General features: G+C 32.0%; 2 protein-coding genes across 2 annotated transcripts; one reads left to right on the forward strand and one right to left on the reverse strand.

The window, feature by feature from the left end:
* The first annotated feature begins 7,511 nt into the window (after positions 1–7,511).
* On the forward strand, positions 7,512–11,035 carry LOC134709261 (uncharacterized). Its single transcript, XM_063569433.1, has 2 exons — positions 7,512–7,602; positions 9,530–11,035. The coding sequence occupies exon 2, from the start codon at positions 9,560–9,562 to the stop codon at positions 11,033–11,035; it is 1,476 nt and encodes a 491-aa protein (XP_063425503.1). The 5' UTR covers positions 7,512–7,602; positions 9,530–9,559.
* Positions 11,036–13,464: 2,429 nt separating this feature from the next.
* LOC134683328 (catechol 1,2-dioxygenase-like) lies at positions 13,465–14,172 on the reverse strand. The gene has a single exon (XM_063542602.1). The coding sequence runs from the start codon at positions 14,170–14,172 to the stop codon at positions 13,465–13,467; it is 708 nt and encodes a 235-aa protein (XP_063398672.1).
* Between the last annotated feature and the right edge of the window lie 3,846 nt (positions 14,173–18,018).

The raw sequence follows: 18,018 nt of genomic DNA on the forward strand, positions 1-18,018 counted from the left end.
TATTTTGTGTTTCTTCCTGTTAGAAATGTATATGGTTTTGTTTAGTAATTTTCGGATCATACAGCCCTGAGGGGAAAAACACTTGACGGATATAAATGTTACTGATGATTGGTTTGTTTTTGACAAAAGTGCAGAAGCAAATATTTCATGCTCAGGTTAAACGAGACTAAATTATAAACACAACGTCTGGTTCTGCAACAAAGTAAGATTGGCATTAAAACTAAGGGTGTTTTAGAAAGGGGCAGAGATTTTACCTTGAAATCATGCAACCTACAAACAAAGTCTTATTTCAAGTTTGAAATTTATCAGGCATCTGATTTAACGTTCAAATTCTGACCGGTCCATCCTTCTGGTTGCACGAAGAAAGCTATTGTACTGCGTAGCGAGAATGGCCGAGTAGTTGCGATTGCTACAGCATTAGAGAAGACCAGAAATAACATCGTTTCTATATTCCTGTGCACTCCTAGGGTAATAAGCGTTTATGATTAAATTGAGAATGGAAATGCGGAATGCGGAATGCAGAACTAAACTCCAAAGCTTATAAACTAAGATTAAAAATCATACAAGAACTAAGGTAAACGGCTCCTGACTTGGTAAAGGCGAATAAATACAGCGGGATTTTCATGTTTTGTGGGATCTAAACCCTCCCTTCTACGTCTAGCCAATGTAGAATTAACAAACGCACAGCAATAAATTTAAGTATGTTTTTGTAAATTGTATGTGCTTTCTGTCCGATTCGAAGTAATTCAATCATAATTTTTCTGAGGGCAAAAGAGATAAACAAACATTTCAATTTTCAGTACATTTGTATAGCTCAACGAGCCAAAGTTGTATGCAAAATGTTATCAAAATACATGACATAGCCCATTTACTCTACCTTGACCTTAAGCTGACACCGATTTGAGATTTATAGGAATATAATGTCATCACCAAAACTACCGGTTCAAATAAGAGCAACTGGTATAATTTAAAGAGGAAAAAAAACTAAAAAAATCGTACCGGAAATTGATTTATTAGACATCAATTTAGTACAACTGTGTCAGAGAACAGATATTTTAGTTAATTCTGCTTTGAGCTGGAAATAAGTAAGCATTATAAACAATATAATGAATAAAAAAGCAGACTAAAGTCTCAAATTATGTCAAGTAATTTATCAAATATGACACAGTTTTATTTCATATTATTTATGTCTACAAAGAGACCATAATTGAAAATTCATTAAGCATAATGAAATGTAATATGTCTTTTTTATGATTAACTAGTCTTTTTTTGCTTGTTTCAATCATTAGGGCATTTATATACCTCCATATTTGATAGATTTATGGTTTAGAGCGCCATGATAATACACTTGAGAAAAAAGACAAGAACAAAAATGTTTTGAAGGTATATAGTGTCTTTTGTCTTTGACAAACTTGTTCAAATTTGGTCTCCTGGTATCTTCATCCCCCCTACCTTTATATTGACCGGGACACCATTGGTCAAAGGCTACAGTTAAAAAAGTAGTTCATTTCTTGATTTTAGTAATAAATGCTTGTTAAAAACATCAGGTCTTTCTGGAACAAAAAAAATTTATGTCAAATTGGAGCAGGATCTGCTTTCCAATCCGGGGCATTTTTGATACTCCTAGGGCTTTAACCTATTTTTATAGAGTAGTTTGATACCTAAGGAGGACAATTCATCAAATAATAAAAGTTCTCTAAAACGAAATATTGTACAAATTAGAAAAAAAAAGATCAACGAAGTCAGGTTATTTAATTTTACATTATTGATGATGTGCTTTCGATTAAAAATTCGAACTTTTTTGATCATTGGGTTTCATTAATATATCCCCCAGAACTAGAAATTTAAGAAGCAACAGGCACTTCCTCCGCCTAACATTAAGACATATACCTCGAATTTGACACAAACAGTCATCTCAGTACCAGAATCTACGACAAACGAGACGATTTTAATTTTGAAATTATCCACTTCCCCCGACTTAGTAGCAATATACCAACTTCACACCTGTATATATGGGATATACATTTCCCAACTTATTTGGTATTCAAGCGCTTGAATACCATATAATAAGACTTTGTAAAATGTCACCAGTGTCTGAGCAGAAAGTTGATGAACCAGAGGTACTAGTATGTCAAAGAACGTCTCGTACTTTTCTAAAAAATAATAAAATTATCGGAAGGTACCAAGACCTTGTTGATAAATATTCCGTATCAACTTCACAAATAATACACGATGTAGTATATATCCTGCGTACTGACGTTGTTTATCTTTTTATTACGTTCGTGTTATAGTATTCTATAAGAAGGAAGGTAAACTTATAAATTACATTATAGGCTACATGTTTGTTGCTTGTCTTTCGTTTTTGATATGTGCTTTCTCTACATGCCTTTTTATGTTTCTTTGTTACATATAATATATGACGTGGCTCTGTACTTATACATCCCGTCATTGTATTATTGTACTGGGGTAAATTGTGTATTCGTGTCTTTAATGTTTGCTAATATGCTTGGTCTATATGCCATTTTGTGCTTCTTTGTTGCATATTTTTTTATTTGTATAATGTTTAAGATTATAACACAAGCTTAATTTTTAACATTTTTACCTGTAAGGTCTATTTGGTTTTTTTCGCGAATCGTTGCCAATATAATGGAGTTTGATGCGATTGTCATACAAGTGAAAGGTTTCAGCTAGCTATAAAACCAAGTTTAGTTCACCATTTTCAACATAAGTGCATGTTTCAAGTCTAGAATATGACAGATGTTATCCGTTCGTGTGATGTGTTTGGGCTTTTGATTTTGCCATTTGATTACTAGGGAATTTCCGTTTTGAGTTTTCCTCAGAGTTCAGTATTTTTGTGATTTTACTTTGCAATACAGCTCGATAGCTTCAGACGTACTATGTTTAACTAGTCTATGATGTAATTCAAGTTTTAATGCGAATACGGTGACAACAGATAAAACGACACTCAAAACATAAAACCAAATATAAAATATAAAAAAGGAAGACAAAAAGGGAATGACGAATACGATATTTTCACAGAGACGAGAAGAAATTAGATCACAACACGGATACAAAATGTGAAACCAGTCAGCAATTTTAGGTTGTGATTAACCATAAATATAAATTTAAATTTCAAACGCAATACCAGTTATTAAAAAAAATGAAATATTAACCAGTCTAAGGTTTTGACTTGAAGAATTTAAACTTTAAGGTGTAATACCACCATTGATTTTCCCCTATTAGTCTTTGTTAAATTTGCACTTTTCAAAAAATTGTGCAGACTTTATCTTTGTTTCAAATAAAGAAATACTTGGCATGAGTAAAGTTTTATCCTGACCAGTTCTATAGAAAAAGTTTCACATAACATTTCATTGTACATAAGAAAATAACCATCATTGGAAGTTAACCAATCAAATTTCTCCCCTTATTCTATCTGTGTACAAGGTTTAGTCACCATGTAACCTCAAGATTACAAAATTTTCTATAGAAATCACAAATAAAAAATAATGGTGTTTTGAAATACCCAAGACATATGTTTATGACACAGAAATAGTTTTACTGCAATAAAACAACGGTCAAATTCAAGGGAATATTTTTTTATACCTACTTTCGGTCTACATGCAACCGGATGTGAAGTACCATGGATTTGGTGGTATTACACCTAAAGTTCACTGTTGTCACAAAGCTCAAACAACTAAACAAGAACCAATCCAAACGATTCCTTTAATTCTTAAAACAGCACTGGCGAAAGGTTGGATAAAAAGAAACGGATATAAATTGCCAAAAGAGCATTAAAAATATTTTTTTATCATGCGTGTAACTAAGTGGAAAAATATTCAAATGTTGTATTTTACATATTTTCAATTAAAAATAATTCATCAATATATGTCTCAATATTAAGTACATGTTGTTCCTAATTAAATAAAGGTAAACCATACTTATTTTTGATAAGGTTATTATTAATAGGTCTTACAGGTTTTTAAGTTCGAATAAGATTGATGTGAAATCAAAATAAATTATCAGTTTAAGTTATTGAGTACTTAGAAGTTTCTAAATTTACTAAAAATATATATTATAGATAGTAAACGAGTTCAAAAAACTTAAAGCATTAAATCAAATGTATAAAAGTTTACGAATTTGAATGGTAATTTAAAAGTAGTTAAAAAAATAAAGCAAAACTAATATTGAAAAAGTAAATGTTTGAAAAGTATATGAAATTAACTGGAAATGTGGTATAATGGCCATTGAGACAACAACTCCCATCCCATAGTTCAAGTGATGAAGATATCACCATTTATAGGCCACCGTCTTCAATATGCAATTGAAAAAAACCCAGCACCGTTTAGTAGGCTTTAAAAGGCTTTGACCAGAAAATTTTGAATCAAATACGTCAAGCGTGGACATTAACGGCCATTCACATACCACTCAAAATGTAAAGTAAACATAGACCTTATAAATACCATCAAGTAAGGAAATCAACAATAGCCGATGACACTTGATTGTAGGGATTATAAAAGAGGAAGTGGCCGGGCTAAAGGTTCATTTTGCACAAAAATACATCTATAAGCATGATGGCAGCCTATTTTGTCTACAAAAGATACCAAAGGGGACATTCATGAGTCGAAAACAACTGACATCAAGATAGCAAAAAACAAAACACGACGCACAGACAAACATCAGAAAACTAAACACAACCACGACAGAACACCTCAGAAACTCACCAAAAAAATAACAGGATTTCAATTTTGTAGACCAGACGCATGTTTCGTGTGCAAAAGACTCATCAGTGAGGGGATATGACCTTTATCGGGAATTCGGGATCGGGTTTATTTAAGCTCGGGATTTCGGGATTGACCCTTTTGGGATCCGGGAATTCTTATTTTTTTTATATTTCGGGATGTCGGGATTTTTTTTTAAAATTCGGGACCTCGGTATTACGTCTTTTTAAGGCCGGGATTTCGGGATCAGCCCCCCTTTACTCCCCCCTCATCAGTGACACTTGCATTACAAATATTAAAAAGGCAAAATAAAGTAGGCAGATGAAGAGCATTGAGGATCCAAAATTCCGAAAGGGTTTGCCAAAAGCATTGGGTAGAAAATCCCAAGTATTTCGAAAAGACTGAGCATAACATAACTCACACAAAAAAACGGGGAAGAAATCAATTTCTCTGGAAAGGTAAACATATCCTATTTCACATCTGGCACCCGTTGTGTTGCTCATTAAAGTACAAACTCGGTGAGAAGTCTCATTCGGTAGGTCACATTGGAGGTTACGAAAGCAGGGTTGTAGTGATGGAAATTGACGTTTTAAAAAAGATTGATAGATATTTGCAAGTTAGAATTATAAGTTTTTTTAATACTAAAATAGATTCATATATTATACTTTTTACAATAAATGACAACAATGAATAATCTTGACGCATATTTATGACTGTGAAATTTCGCGCACTACCAACAAATATATGTATGATTGCCTCTTGATATCTTCTTTTTTTTTAAAATTTGCATTGAGTTTATAGGTAACGGGTAATATCTTTGGTTAGCTTGCTAAACTGTGAAGTCATTGTTCGGTAAGGTAGTCACACTCATTGCAATCGGCTGTAAACATCTTCGATGCTTTTTAATGCGCATCTTTGATTAGATGCCCAAATTTGATGGAAAAATGTTGGCCAATGCATGACGAAATTTAACCATCATGCCTTTTGCTATTCCACAATTCGTCATGGTCTGCAGGAAGAGAAATTTGATTAACTTAATGAATGATCACAATGGTGTTACTTTGGATAATTTAATGATGAGATAAATGTATGTTAGTATTCATCATGGTTTTACATGTAGGTAGAACAAATCAATTACAAAATGTAGTAAATCATCTTTGTTAAATATGTCTTAACCGAAATGTATATAACTTGCCTAAACGAACTTAAATAAGAAATATCAATGAATTATTAAAATGGCCTATTCGTACCAAGTCAGACATATGACAGTTTTTATCCCTTCGTTTGATGTGTTTCAGCTTTTGATTTTGCAATTTTATTATGGGCTTTCCGTTTTGAATTTTCCTCGGAGTTCAGTATCTTTTGTGATTCTACCTTTTTCTGTCATATAAATGTCTGATTTCATCAGATGAAAAGGATTATTTGACCTTGAATCCCTATTCATACAAAAATACTCGGAAAATTTTCATTTCTTTCAGTAAAAGATTAAAATACTTTTTTATGATATACACTTCATTCAATAACGGACACAATAAATACAGTAAGTTTGTAAACTTCATATCTTAACCCTCATCTAGAAATTGACAATGAGGATCGGGTGAGAACAAAACTTTTTGACAAAATATATGATTTCAGATTTCCATTTGAGAACTTACCAATTCTATGCAACAACATTCCAGCAGCGCCTGCATAAGGAGCATATCTCTCCCAGTCGCTTTGATATTCCAAATTTGCATTTCCTATCACTATTTCCTTGACAGAGAGATGTTGCTCCTAAGGAAGCTATTAAAGCAAGTTCCAAGGGGTAAATTGAAGTCATCCCTTCGATAAAATTTACGGACGCCATCACGAGATGGTTGGCCGTTATGAAATTTTTGTTTTACAGATGACGACTATTTCAATTAGTGTTACCATAATCCAAATCTCTTTTCCTGAAATGTGACATACCGAATTAGACTTATCACAGGGTTTGTACATAGATAGTCTTTAGTTTTATATATTTTGTCTATTGTGTCGGTTTGTTTAAAACTTACAAGTTTTACTATCCCTTTTGTATTCGACACACTTTTAATGTATATTTCTTGGTAGAGATGAGTCAAAGTGCCCGAAGCTTTTGTTTCCACTTGTTTTGTTTCCATGTTTACAATGTGCCTGTCTCATTGCTTTTGATTCTCATTGTTTCTAGACACGACTCCCATTATATAGTTGTTGAGTTAATTTCTGGATTTTAGTAATATTTTACTTGGTCTCTCAACCTGATGAGATTTTAATAAACAGTAACAGCCATGTAGAAGCGTTTATGAAAAGCGTATTCATTGTAGTTTTCAAAATAACCAAAGTGAGAAGCGTAAAGAATAAAATCATCTGGTTTTCTTCTTTTGCACAGTAGTATTTCGTAGACGTATGTGTGATTATGTGGGATGTGTAAATACCCAACAACATCTGATTGGAATGGTACGTAAAATATGATCCCGCATGTTAAGAGAGCGAAACATTATCTTCACATCCTTAAATTCGATGGGTTATTTGTGGGGAGGCCAAATTTTCATACAAGTCATGAACTTATACACCAAATCACATCTTTTTCGGGACGTCTTTCAGTCAGATGAGTATTTCATTTATAGCCTGTAGAAAACTTGAATGGCAGTACCATTGCATGTCTAATTAATATACAACGTTTCGATTTTATTGATATAACTGTAATTTAATCGGCATATATTCATATGGGTTCGTTAACACCGTAACAAATCAGTAACCTCGTCGTTCGTTACCAGTGACGACTAGTAGATAGTAAGTTGGCTTTTTTTATAACAGTATTTTAGTGTGAATCTGCAATTAGAACTAATTTCATCGCAGACCAGTTGAAATTTACAAACTTCATAAGGTAAGGATATCTAGCGAGTATTAATGATTTTCGATTTGAAACATTGCTTACACTATGCTTTACTCAAGTAAAAGAAATGGCTGCCTTGCCAAGTAAATGATTAACACCAAATTGCAGTAAAAAAAAGTCGTAAAAAGTCATGATATGTATTATTTTACTACATGGAATTAGGCTAATTTTTTCTATCAAACTATTGTTTGAATTTTTTGTCCGACCAATGTCATATGTAAACACTAATTTTGTCTGTTAATCCCTTGTAATGACTATAATACAAAAAATGAGGTCATTCATGAACTTCTACCACCAAACACTAAAACCTATACTAAGGAGGTCTGTCTAGCTGTGCGGGATGTATAAATACATTTAGCCACGTCAGTTTGGAATAGTGACGTTTAATCTGATATCATATGACACGCTCTCATCACGTTACAGACGCCTTGAATCAACCCCTTGAAGGGTCTGTTGCAGAAAAAACATTAGTGCTCCTATAGTCAGTATACTGTCATTTTCAAGTTGCAGTCGGATATCTTTTTCTTCGTCCCAGTTGACAAACTTTAAAGTACATACCGGTTGCATCAATTGTTTGTTTGTGTGTTCTTTTGAATTTGCATATTTACCATCGGACGTTTTATTATGTATTACTGCAATGCTATCGACGAAAAAGCATGACAATATAAAAACTGTAGGGTAAATTGTCTTAATCATATGCATACAGTATGTAAAATGTATATGATACATCATTTCGCAACTACATGGTTTAAAAATCTTAACGCATTGAACAAAGAAATGTGACAGTTTTATTATATTCTTATGCAATAAAATGTGACTTTAAATAAAAAAGTATGCTTCATTTGGTTAAATAAAGATTTTCTATCTTAGTAAGTATTGTAAATTAGTTAATTACACAATTTTTGATGAATTGCTACATATGCAGATATGTGTTTATGATTCAATTACATACGAGAATTGATTTATTAATTTGATATATATATATATAACCATGTGCACTTTGTCATGCTTATTGGTGTTCATGATCTTTAAGTTGTATTCTTTTTACATATGTTCCATTCTAATGATCCTTCTGTTTTATGCATTGAAATGGTTTCAAACAAAATTAACACACTCAATGTAATATTTAGATTGCTAATTTAGCGATTTGGGTTTCAGCTTTCGTTTTTTTTTTATTGTGGCAATGGCCATGTTTTGGGTTTTTTTTCTTCCAATTTTGTTAAAGCACCCTCATCCACCAAGTGTCAATATATTTATACCGCTTTTGGTGGCAAAAACAATGGAAAAGTAATTTTTGCAAAGGCATATAGCGTGGCCTATATGAGTAGAGTGTTTTGGTGCCAAAATCGTACTATAGTTTCAAATTACCCCTTAATGTCACTTCATATTTATAACCATACAATGCGTATACTTGTTATAAAATTTTGTTTTTATAATTTTTCATGCTTGAAGTAATAGTAATAGATTAATATGAATGTCTAAGGAAAAGACAATCCTTTGAATTTCCAGCATATAACATAATGCCATTTTAATTTCTAACTGGTTTCTAGAATCATTATTTAATAGCAGTTACTATTCAATAGTCAGTTACTATTCAATAGTCAGTTTTTATGTATGTTGATGTTTGATTTTGTTGCAGTTCAGTGTTTCTGTTGTTCCGTTGTTTTCCTCTCCTATTTGGTGTGTTTCCCTCGGTTTTGGTTTGTTACCTAGATTTGTATTCGTAATCGATTTATGATTTCAATTAATAGCGGTATACTACTGTTGCCTTTATTTAGGTGCTTTGCTGCCATGATGAGTCGTATGTAGACGAAACGTGCGTCTGACGTATTTAATTATAAACCTGATACCTTTGATCACTATTATTAATTTGTAATAATATATAATTCGATTTACTCATTTGCTTTATTTTTTTCAGGATTTAAATTGAAAAATCAATAAAAACAAAATGTTTAGCACATGCAATCACCATTACAACAAACGGCTATCTCACTTTTGCCAAAAACACGACGAGGTCATTTGTGCCAAATGTATTCCGGAATCACACGAAGAATGTCAAAATGTACAGCTCATTGAAAAAGCTGCCGACACAGCTAAATTTGGGTACGCTTTGAGTTCTTTGGAATCGCGAATTCAGAACTTGAAACTCATCGTTACAGATATGCTGAGAGTAAATGCAGATAATTTCTCAACTTTAAATGATCAAAAACAAACAATTAAGAAAAAGATCAAGCAAATTCGAAGTGGCATAAACGCGTATCTTGAGAAGTTGGAGAACGAACTCGGGAATGACCTTATGGAAAAGTATAAAGTTTGTGTTAAAGAAATTGACAAGGAAAGACAACTTTATCTACAGCAAAAAGAAAATTTGGATGATTGGACTCGTGAAATAAAAGCAATGAAAAATCACGCTTCTAGTGTTCATCTATTTTCTATGGCGAAGCTATTGCACCCAAGACAAAAAGCCAATGAAGATTCTGTACAAAAGCGCCTAGCAGATTCCAAAACTTCAAACATTGAATTTGAGCAGTCCAGAATACTACTAGACTTTAAAAGACTCGTCATGTCGTATGGAAAGATATCTATCAGAGAGTCACCGGCATTGATGTCTTCTGCCCATAGAAAAGCTTTTATTATTCCATCATTATTATCCAGAAATGATAAACCACCGTCTCCAGTAGTTAGCAAATTTGAAACTTCAGTATTCGGAAACAATGTTGATGTTGTAAGAGGCTGTTTCTTGCCAGATGACAGACTTTTTATACCAGACAGTAAAAGCAAAATTATATACGTCTGTAAAACGAACGGAGCAAATATAAAAAAAATCAGATTAAGACACGTTCCAAAAGACGCTTGTGTCTTGGACAGATCCCACGCGTTAGTAACATGTGGTGATAGCGGCATCATGATGGTAGATTTACGAACTCTATCCCCGGGAACAATGATTATCCCTGGTGGACATTGTTCTGCTATAAGTTGTAATAAGGACAAAATATTTGTAGTGAACGATGAATGCAAAGTAAGTGTCGTTGATTTAAAAGGAAAAGTACTGAAACAAATTACTACGCGATACGACCCATACATGATAACAAGCAATAAGACTGGTGTTATATTCTGGACCAATTACAACAATAACAATGTCAACAGTATTCTACCAAATGGAACTAGCCAAAGTGTGTATTCTGGTTCTGATTTGCGCGAAAGCACTGGAATCGCAACAGATAACCGTGGAAATGTATACGTCGCAGGTTGTGATTCGTCCAATATCATCAGTGTTTCAAGAACAGATAAATCAAGCAAAACTATGTATGCTAAACGGGATGGGATTAGTAGTCCTTTAGGTATTGCTTTGAGCACAGACAAATCGAAACTGATGGTTATAAACAATAAACAGATCCGAGTTTATAGAACGCATTCAATCTAATCAAAAAAAAATTAAAGCTATGCGCATGTGATGTAATAATTGACAAATAATTTGCGTCGCTATATATTTTTGATGCAATTGTGTTATGAATTGTGTTACAATTTTACAGCATGGTGATGTTCACTTATTTGTAAATAAAGAAATGTAAATAAAATAGTGTCGATAGCTGGACACAAATGAATTAGTTCCTCTAAAGATCATCTCAAAACATTAACGGTACCACTTTTATTGTATGATGTGCTTTTTGACAATACATGTCTCTTCAGTGATGCTCGAGGTTAAAATACTTGAAATCCAAATCTTACACAAAAAATTGCAAAAAGTTGTATATTTTATCATAAATTCTAATTAAACCACAGTGCCACCTAGTCCTTAGACGGAAGTATAAAAATGTCTTTTTTTAATTTGAACTAAAAACGAACTTCCTTAAAGACCATACTCAATATCGGTAATTTCAAATTGGTTACTAGTATTATATATTCCATTTTTTTTAGGTGTGATTTTGCTATAATGACTAACAGATTTGTCCTTTATAGTTTTTTTGCTATCATATTCTTAATTGTAAATTGAACACGAGGCATCACTAGTACAGAAGTTAAGAGAGTGACATACTGATAAGTGCTCTTTTAAAGAAGTAAAATCACACAAATATTGAACTCTGAGTAAATTTCTAAACGGAAAGTCCTTCAGCAAATGACAAAATCAAAAGTTCAAACACACTAAACCAATGTCATATTCCTAACTTGGTATAGGCATTTACACCAGCTTTCTTAGAAAGTGAGAACAAGAATGCAACATATACACTAAGTATTCTACATTGAATGCATAAAAGAGGGGCGAAAGCTACAAGAGGGACAGTCAACGTCATAAATCGAAAATAAACCGACAACGCCATCAAACCCCACCAAAAGCCTGGCGTGATATCAGGTGCTCTAGAAGTATCAGTAGATCTGTGTTCCGTTTTTTGTCAATTTACTTTTGATTTAAGTTAGCAAAGTTTAAAAATGATCGAGTTATCAAAAATGTCTTTTACAATGTCCAAAAACTAATTAATTACATTATCGGAAGATATATTAAATAAGGAGAACAGACTTGTTCTTGTTGCAAGACGTGATTTCGTTAGCTCCACTTCGAAGAAAATCCTGTGTTAGAGGCGAAACATAGAAATCAGACAAATCGTCTTCTTTTGATAAATAAATGGTTTGATATGTTACACGAATGTTATTTCTAAAATATCCCCTTACAAACTCTATCCTAACTATATTTCGCCTTACATGTAGAAAATGAATGTGCGTAGTTGAGCAATCGAACAATAGAGCAGCATTTTATCTGACCTCAACACAAGCAGTAAACTTGAGATGGTATTTTACGTTTTTAAATTTTGTTTAACACATAATAGGCAAGGATGGTCGAAACAGAAAATAGGATATAAGGTTGTCTTCAATTACTTGTAATATAAGGTCAAATGTATTGTCGAAATTATACTATACTATTCGTAAAGTAATCTGAGTGGCTCAGACAAAGTTGACCTAAGATGAAACCGACTGGTTTTATTATTTTATGTCGCTTAGGTCAATCATATAGGATATAAAGAACTAAATGGTGGCCCCGTTGCCGGCAATGCTATTTTTAGCAATTATCTCCTAATAAGGCGTTTTCATTAAACTAATTATGGAAAATCTGTTGTTGTCTAATTGAAGCTCTATATCTATTTGTGATTTTACCGTACTCAAATATATATGGTCCCATGGCTTTTCTTGGTGAATTTTGGGGTTTTTCACGATACCTGACGATTTCGCAGAAAATTTTCCCTAATTTTGAGCAACATAAAAAAATTATTTTCGGCATTTTATACTATACATTTTAGGACAAATTTGTGCTTGCATGAAACTTCATTCATAATGCTTTCCAGAAGAAAAATTTATAAAAGATATAACAACCAATCACAGAGAGCCATCTATTTTTATCTCTATGTCATGTTCCCTTCATAAAATGGCTGCGCCCATGTAATTCTATTTGGTACATTGTAACCTTTAACGTTTCTATACATCGCTGACTTTCAAACGTTTAGGTTTTAGCATTGTTGATGAAGCAAAAAGTACTCCAGACAAACGCAATTTATAAAGTGTTAAGTCTGACACAAACTAGTATAATTAAGTTTTAAAACTTTAATTTGAAATAAATTAAATAAAAACAAATAGTTGCAAAACAACACTAACTCACTTTTAAAATAGCAGTGATTAACAATAAAGAAACATTATCTGTCATAATTAGTAAAGGTTGTTAATCTGAAAAAATGTTCAATATTCAATTTCTAAATAACTCAAAATTAAAGCAAAAACATCGTTGACCACGCCCCTATTTATGAGATGTTACAATCGTTTGGATATGTTATAACAATTAGTTATAGTTCTTTCTCATCCTTACCATTAGCCTATATTGAGTCCATTGCCTCTGTCTAGTACAATATTAAAATTTACATAACTGACACATCCATTTCTCCGACAAGATCTTTTCGGACGCACAACTAAATCCGAATGTTCTGAATTGCAAACTACGCACGTGTCATTTCTACCCAAATGTGCGTCACCCGCAAAGTACATTTGTGAAACTAATGATTTATGTCCTCTTCTGCCATTGACCTTGAAATGAATATGTGCAGGTCTCCATCGATGTCCCATTGGCCTGTTGTACATTTGGGCAACCCTCTGTGCTTCTGCATAAGACACTTGATATTTTCCTGGGTGTACTGTTAAAAACCGGTAATAGCCATTATTATTAGTCTGTACATAACCTCTGCACCTTGCAGTACCTTCATACTTTCCTCTTCGATCTGCTTGCCAAATTTCAAGTCGTGCTCGAGATATTGGAGTTCTACAGTTTCTTTCGTAAACATATCCACTTACAATCAAAGCCTGTTGCCTATACCTTGATGCATCGGGACTACACAATCGATGTAGTTTAGGGAAACTAGGACGGTAGTACGGACCATAAATGTCTGCTGTAGTTGGTCTACATTGAGTGATTCGTGATCTACGACGTCCTCTAGCCCTTCTTTGACTTTCATTCAATGGTATCAAGTCAAGTAGAATTAACAGAACCAGAAAGAACAAATAACTTAAATGTCCAACATTCATATCTAGACTTCGATCTTCAACAAGTCTTGGATACCGTCGCTGGAACAAGTTATAACGATTGTAAATTTCAAATGAGTTAATTTTCAATTTATACAACGAGAAATTTGAATGTTAAATATATGATATTTGTATTTATCATGTTAATCATTGATTTCGTGATTCCCATACATTATCGGCGGAACTATTCATACGTGGTTTGCCGCATATGTCTATTTGAAAAAGGTAAAGACGAGATACAATTATCGTATATTTTTCGTTATTGAATATATGAGTCATAATATTTTCTTCTAAATCAAATTAAATTAAAATCAGACTTCCTTTTTTTCAAATATTGAAATGTTTCACTTAAAGGTTATAAAGTGCAATATGATACAAAGTTTGTTGATTTCAAACTTGAAGTACATTTTTGGTTACATGCTGTACTGCAGGAGAAAATTCAATTAATTTTTAATAGACATTTCTTAATATTAAAAACATGTGTTTATAACATCACATAGTTCACTGTCTTATTTTGACATCTGATAAATACAAGCTATATGATTGTTCCTTAAACTGACTTAGTCTGAAAATAACATGTTTTCTAATAAAAAACCCTTAAGATTAAACTATATTTTGAGAGAAGCCATAAGCATCAGTAAATTATTTATACATTTATTCGATTGTTGTCTAAACTTTAGAGTCAATAGGAAATAATGTTTCGTTGGTTTAATGTAGTCACTGTATGCAAACCATGACTAGCTTTTTTTTTATTTTTATACTCCGCGCATCACTAGAGAGACTTCAACTGTCGAAATACGCATCTATAGTCTAGTCAAAATAGATGGAAAATGTGACCAACCTCAAAAAATTGCAACAGAATTATTTTGGGTATTTTTCAATTCTAAAAGGCTTTCTTTGTAACATACTAAAAGTCTACCAAAATATCTGAGTGGGAAAATGGATTTTTTGGGTGAAAAATAGCAAAATTAGACAAAAATAGCGAAAAACTGGGAAAAGCTTGTTAAGCATTCATTATTGATGATAATCATTTCAAATAAAAAGTTTTACAACAGGTTATACAGTGTTTATAAAATGAAATCATCAAAAAATAGTTTTTTTTTAATAAGCATGAAATTTTTTGAAAACATCTGTTTTTTGTTGGAATTTGAGATTTACAAAGCGTGAATTGATTACAAACAGGACAAGAAAAATATAAATATTGGTAAAAGAGGATCATTTGATAGTTTAAAAAATACAAAAACCTTTATTCTAACCATTCCATAACTTTACAGCAATACTTAATTTGGTAAATTGTGATTTTGGGTAAAATAGAGCAAAATCATCAAAAAATCGTTAAAAAATGGAAAAACCCCAATTTGGAATTTTAACTGTTGTTAAATCACTCTAAATATAGAAAAATTCAAATCATAATAGAATAATAATCAGATCAAACAAATTTCATAGTTAAACAAATTTGAAAATAGCTGATTTTGGGTGAAAAAAACTAAATTTGGCCAAAAATTGTCAAAAACTGGGGAAAAAAACTGATAAAATTCATTGTTTTTCAGAAATCAATTAAGATGTTAGAAAAAAATAATTTATATTCTTTATATGAAAAAGTGCAATGCTTAAATTCATACTATAATAACCAACAAGTGATTTTAGGGATGTTTGCTTGTCATGTTTTGGAATTTTTGTCAGATTTCGAAATACTCTGGTTTTATCCATTTGAATGCCTTAAAAAAAAATGCATATCGACGCCCATTTTTCTTTTATAAATCATTTACATGCATAATTATAAGCCATTTGTAAAAGTCTTATAAAATCGTATTTATTTTTTAATAGTTTTTGAGAACTTTAACTGGTCAATGATAAAGCTACGAAAAATCAAGTTAGAACATTGACCCGCCGAAATTATAATGGCTAATAATTCAAAAACGGCTAGTAGGGGTGTAACTATTTTAATGAAGAAATCACTGAGCTACGAAATAATTAACAAATTTATTGATAGCGATGGAAGATTTGTACTTATCAATGTGCAAATGAATAATTCAATTTTTAAATTTATTAGTATATATGCGCCTAACTGTAAAACATCTAGAAATTCATTTTTCAAAAGAGTCAGTGATAATTTGAAAGAACAGAGTCTAGGTATACCAATACTTGGGGGCGATTTTAATGAGACACTTAACCCAATTGATAGAAAATCTAAACGTCCATGTAAATTTACACAACCCGGTTTAAAAAAATTTCTAAAAACTAACAAACTGACAGATGTTTGGAGAAACTTAAATAAATGTAAACAGCAATTCACATGGAGAAGAAGAGACCAATCACAAGCTAGTAGGATTGACATGATCTTCATGGGGTCAGATTTTTTACCACTTGTAGAATTCTGTAAAATTAAACCGGCTATTATTCGGTCCACTGATCATCAAAGTGTATTTCTTAAATTTAAACCAGGGGTATCAGAAAGGGGCAATGGGTATTGGAAAATTAATAATTCAGTTTTGCAAGATAAAGATTACCAAGAACTGATTTATAATTTGATAGATACTTATGTTTTCGAAAAGGAAACACTAGATTGTAGATTATTATGGGATGGTTTTAAAATCGCGGTAAGGGAAGTAACAATAAATTATTGTAAAAATAAAGCAAAGTTAACTAAGGGGCGAAGACTAACTTTGGGAAAAGTCCTAGAAGGAAAAGTTAAAATAAGAGACGAGACGCACATAGATGATAATGAAATAGAAAAAGAAATAAATAATATCAAAGAAGAGCTAGGTAAAATATACGAAGAATAGGCTAAAGGAGCTCAAGTGAGATCTAGAGAAAAATGGGTAGAGTTTGGGGAAAAGAATAATTCTTATTTCCTTGGGTTAGAAAAAAGAAGACAAGTAAAAAAATCCATAAGTAAGCTAAAGGGAGATAATTGGGAAATAATATCGGATATAGAGAAGCTCCTTATTAAAATAAAAGATTATTATAAAAATTTGTATAATAAACATAGTTTAAACAAAGATTTAACTGAAACATATATCAGTGAAACAAAATTAGAAAATAAAGTTAATGAAAATGATAAACTTTTATGTGACGGAAAAGTTACACTGGAGGAATGCACACATGGTATCTATAAAATGAAATTAAATAAATCTCCAGGTCTTGATGGACTTACGGTAGAATTTTATAGAATGTTTTGGAATAAACTTAAATCACTACTTGTAAATGTCTTAAATACAGGATACGATCGAAACAGTCTTTCATATTCACAACGTACTAGTATATTAACTTTGATATTCAAAAAGGGGGACCCTTTACTTTTGGAAAACTATCGTCCAATATCTCTTCTAAATATAGATTTTAAAATTTTGTCATATGTTCTTGCTCAACGTTTAAAAAAAGTACTTCCAAAAATTATAAATGAGGATCAAACTGGTTATGTTAAAAATAGATTTATTGGGTTTAATCTGAGACAAATCCAAGATGTTATAGACTATGCAGAAAAATACAAAATTGAGGGGGCAATTGTTTTTATAGATTTCACGAAAGCATTTGATTCGTTAGAATTAGGAGATAACTGTATTGTATTTTAAGCTTGGACTTCGTAAAACGTAGATTTTACTGTCGCAAATTGAGTTTACCTAGCGACGCGGAGCGGAGATAGGTAAACGGATATTTGCGACAGCTTAAAATACAATACAATTATCTCCATTCTAATGCCACATATGAAAATAAATGTCATTTGATAAATACTTTGGCTTAAAAATGGCATAAATGAAAAAGTCCGCGAAACTGTTGCATTGTCTTTAGCATCTAAACAATGTGACGTCATGTGCTCACTCTGGATGTTAAACATCAATACTAAAC

Source organism: Mytilus trossulus, chromosome 1, assembly GCF_036588685.1.
Source record: "Mytilus trossulus isolate FHL-02 chromosome 1, PNRI_Mtr1.1.1.hap1, whole genome shotgun sequence".
Classification (NCBI taxonomy): domain Eukaryota; kingdom Metazoa; phylum Mollusca; class Bivalvia; order Mytilida; family Mytilidae; genus Mytilus; species Mytilus trossulus.

Excerpts from the sequence above, each read along its gene's own strand:
- LOC134709261 (XM_063569433.1), top strand. The coding sequence starts at position 9,560 with ATGTTTAGCACATGCAATCACCATTACAACAAACGGCTATCTCACTTT.
- LOC134683328 (XM_063542602.1), bottom strand. The coding sequence starts at position 14,172 with ATGAATGTTGGACATTTAAGTTATTTGTTCTTTCTGGTTCTGTTAATT.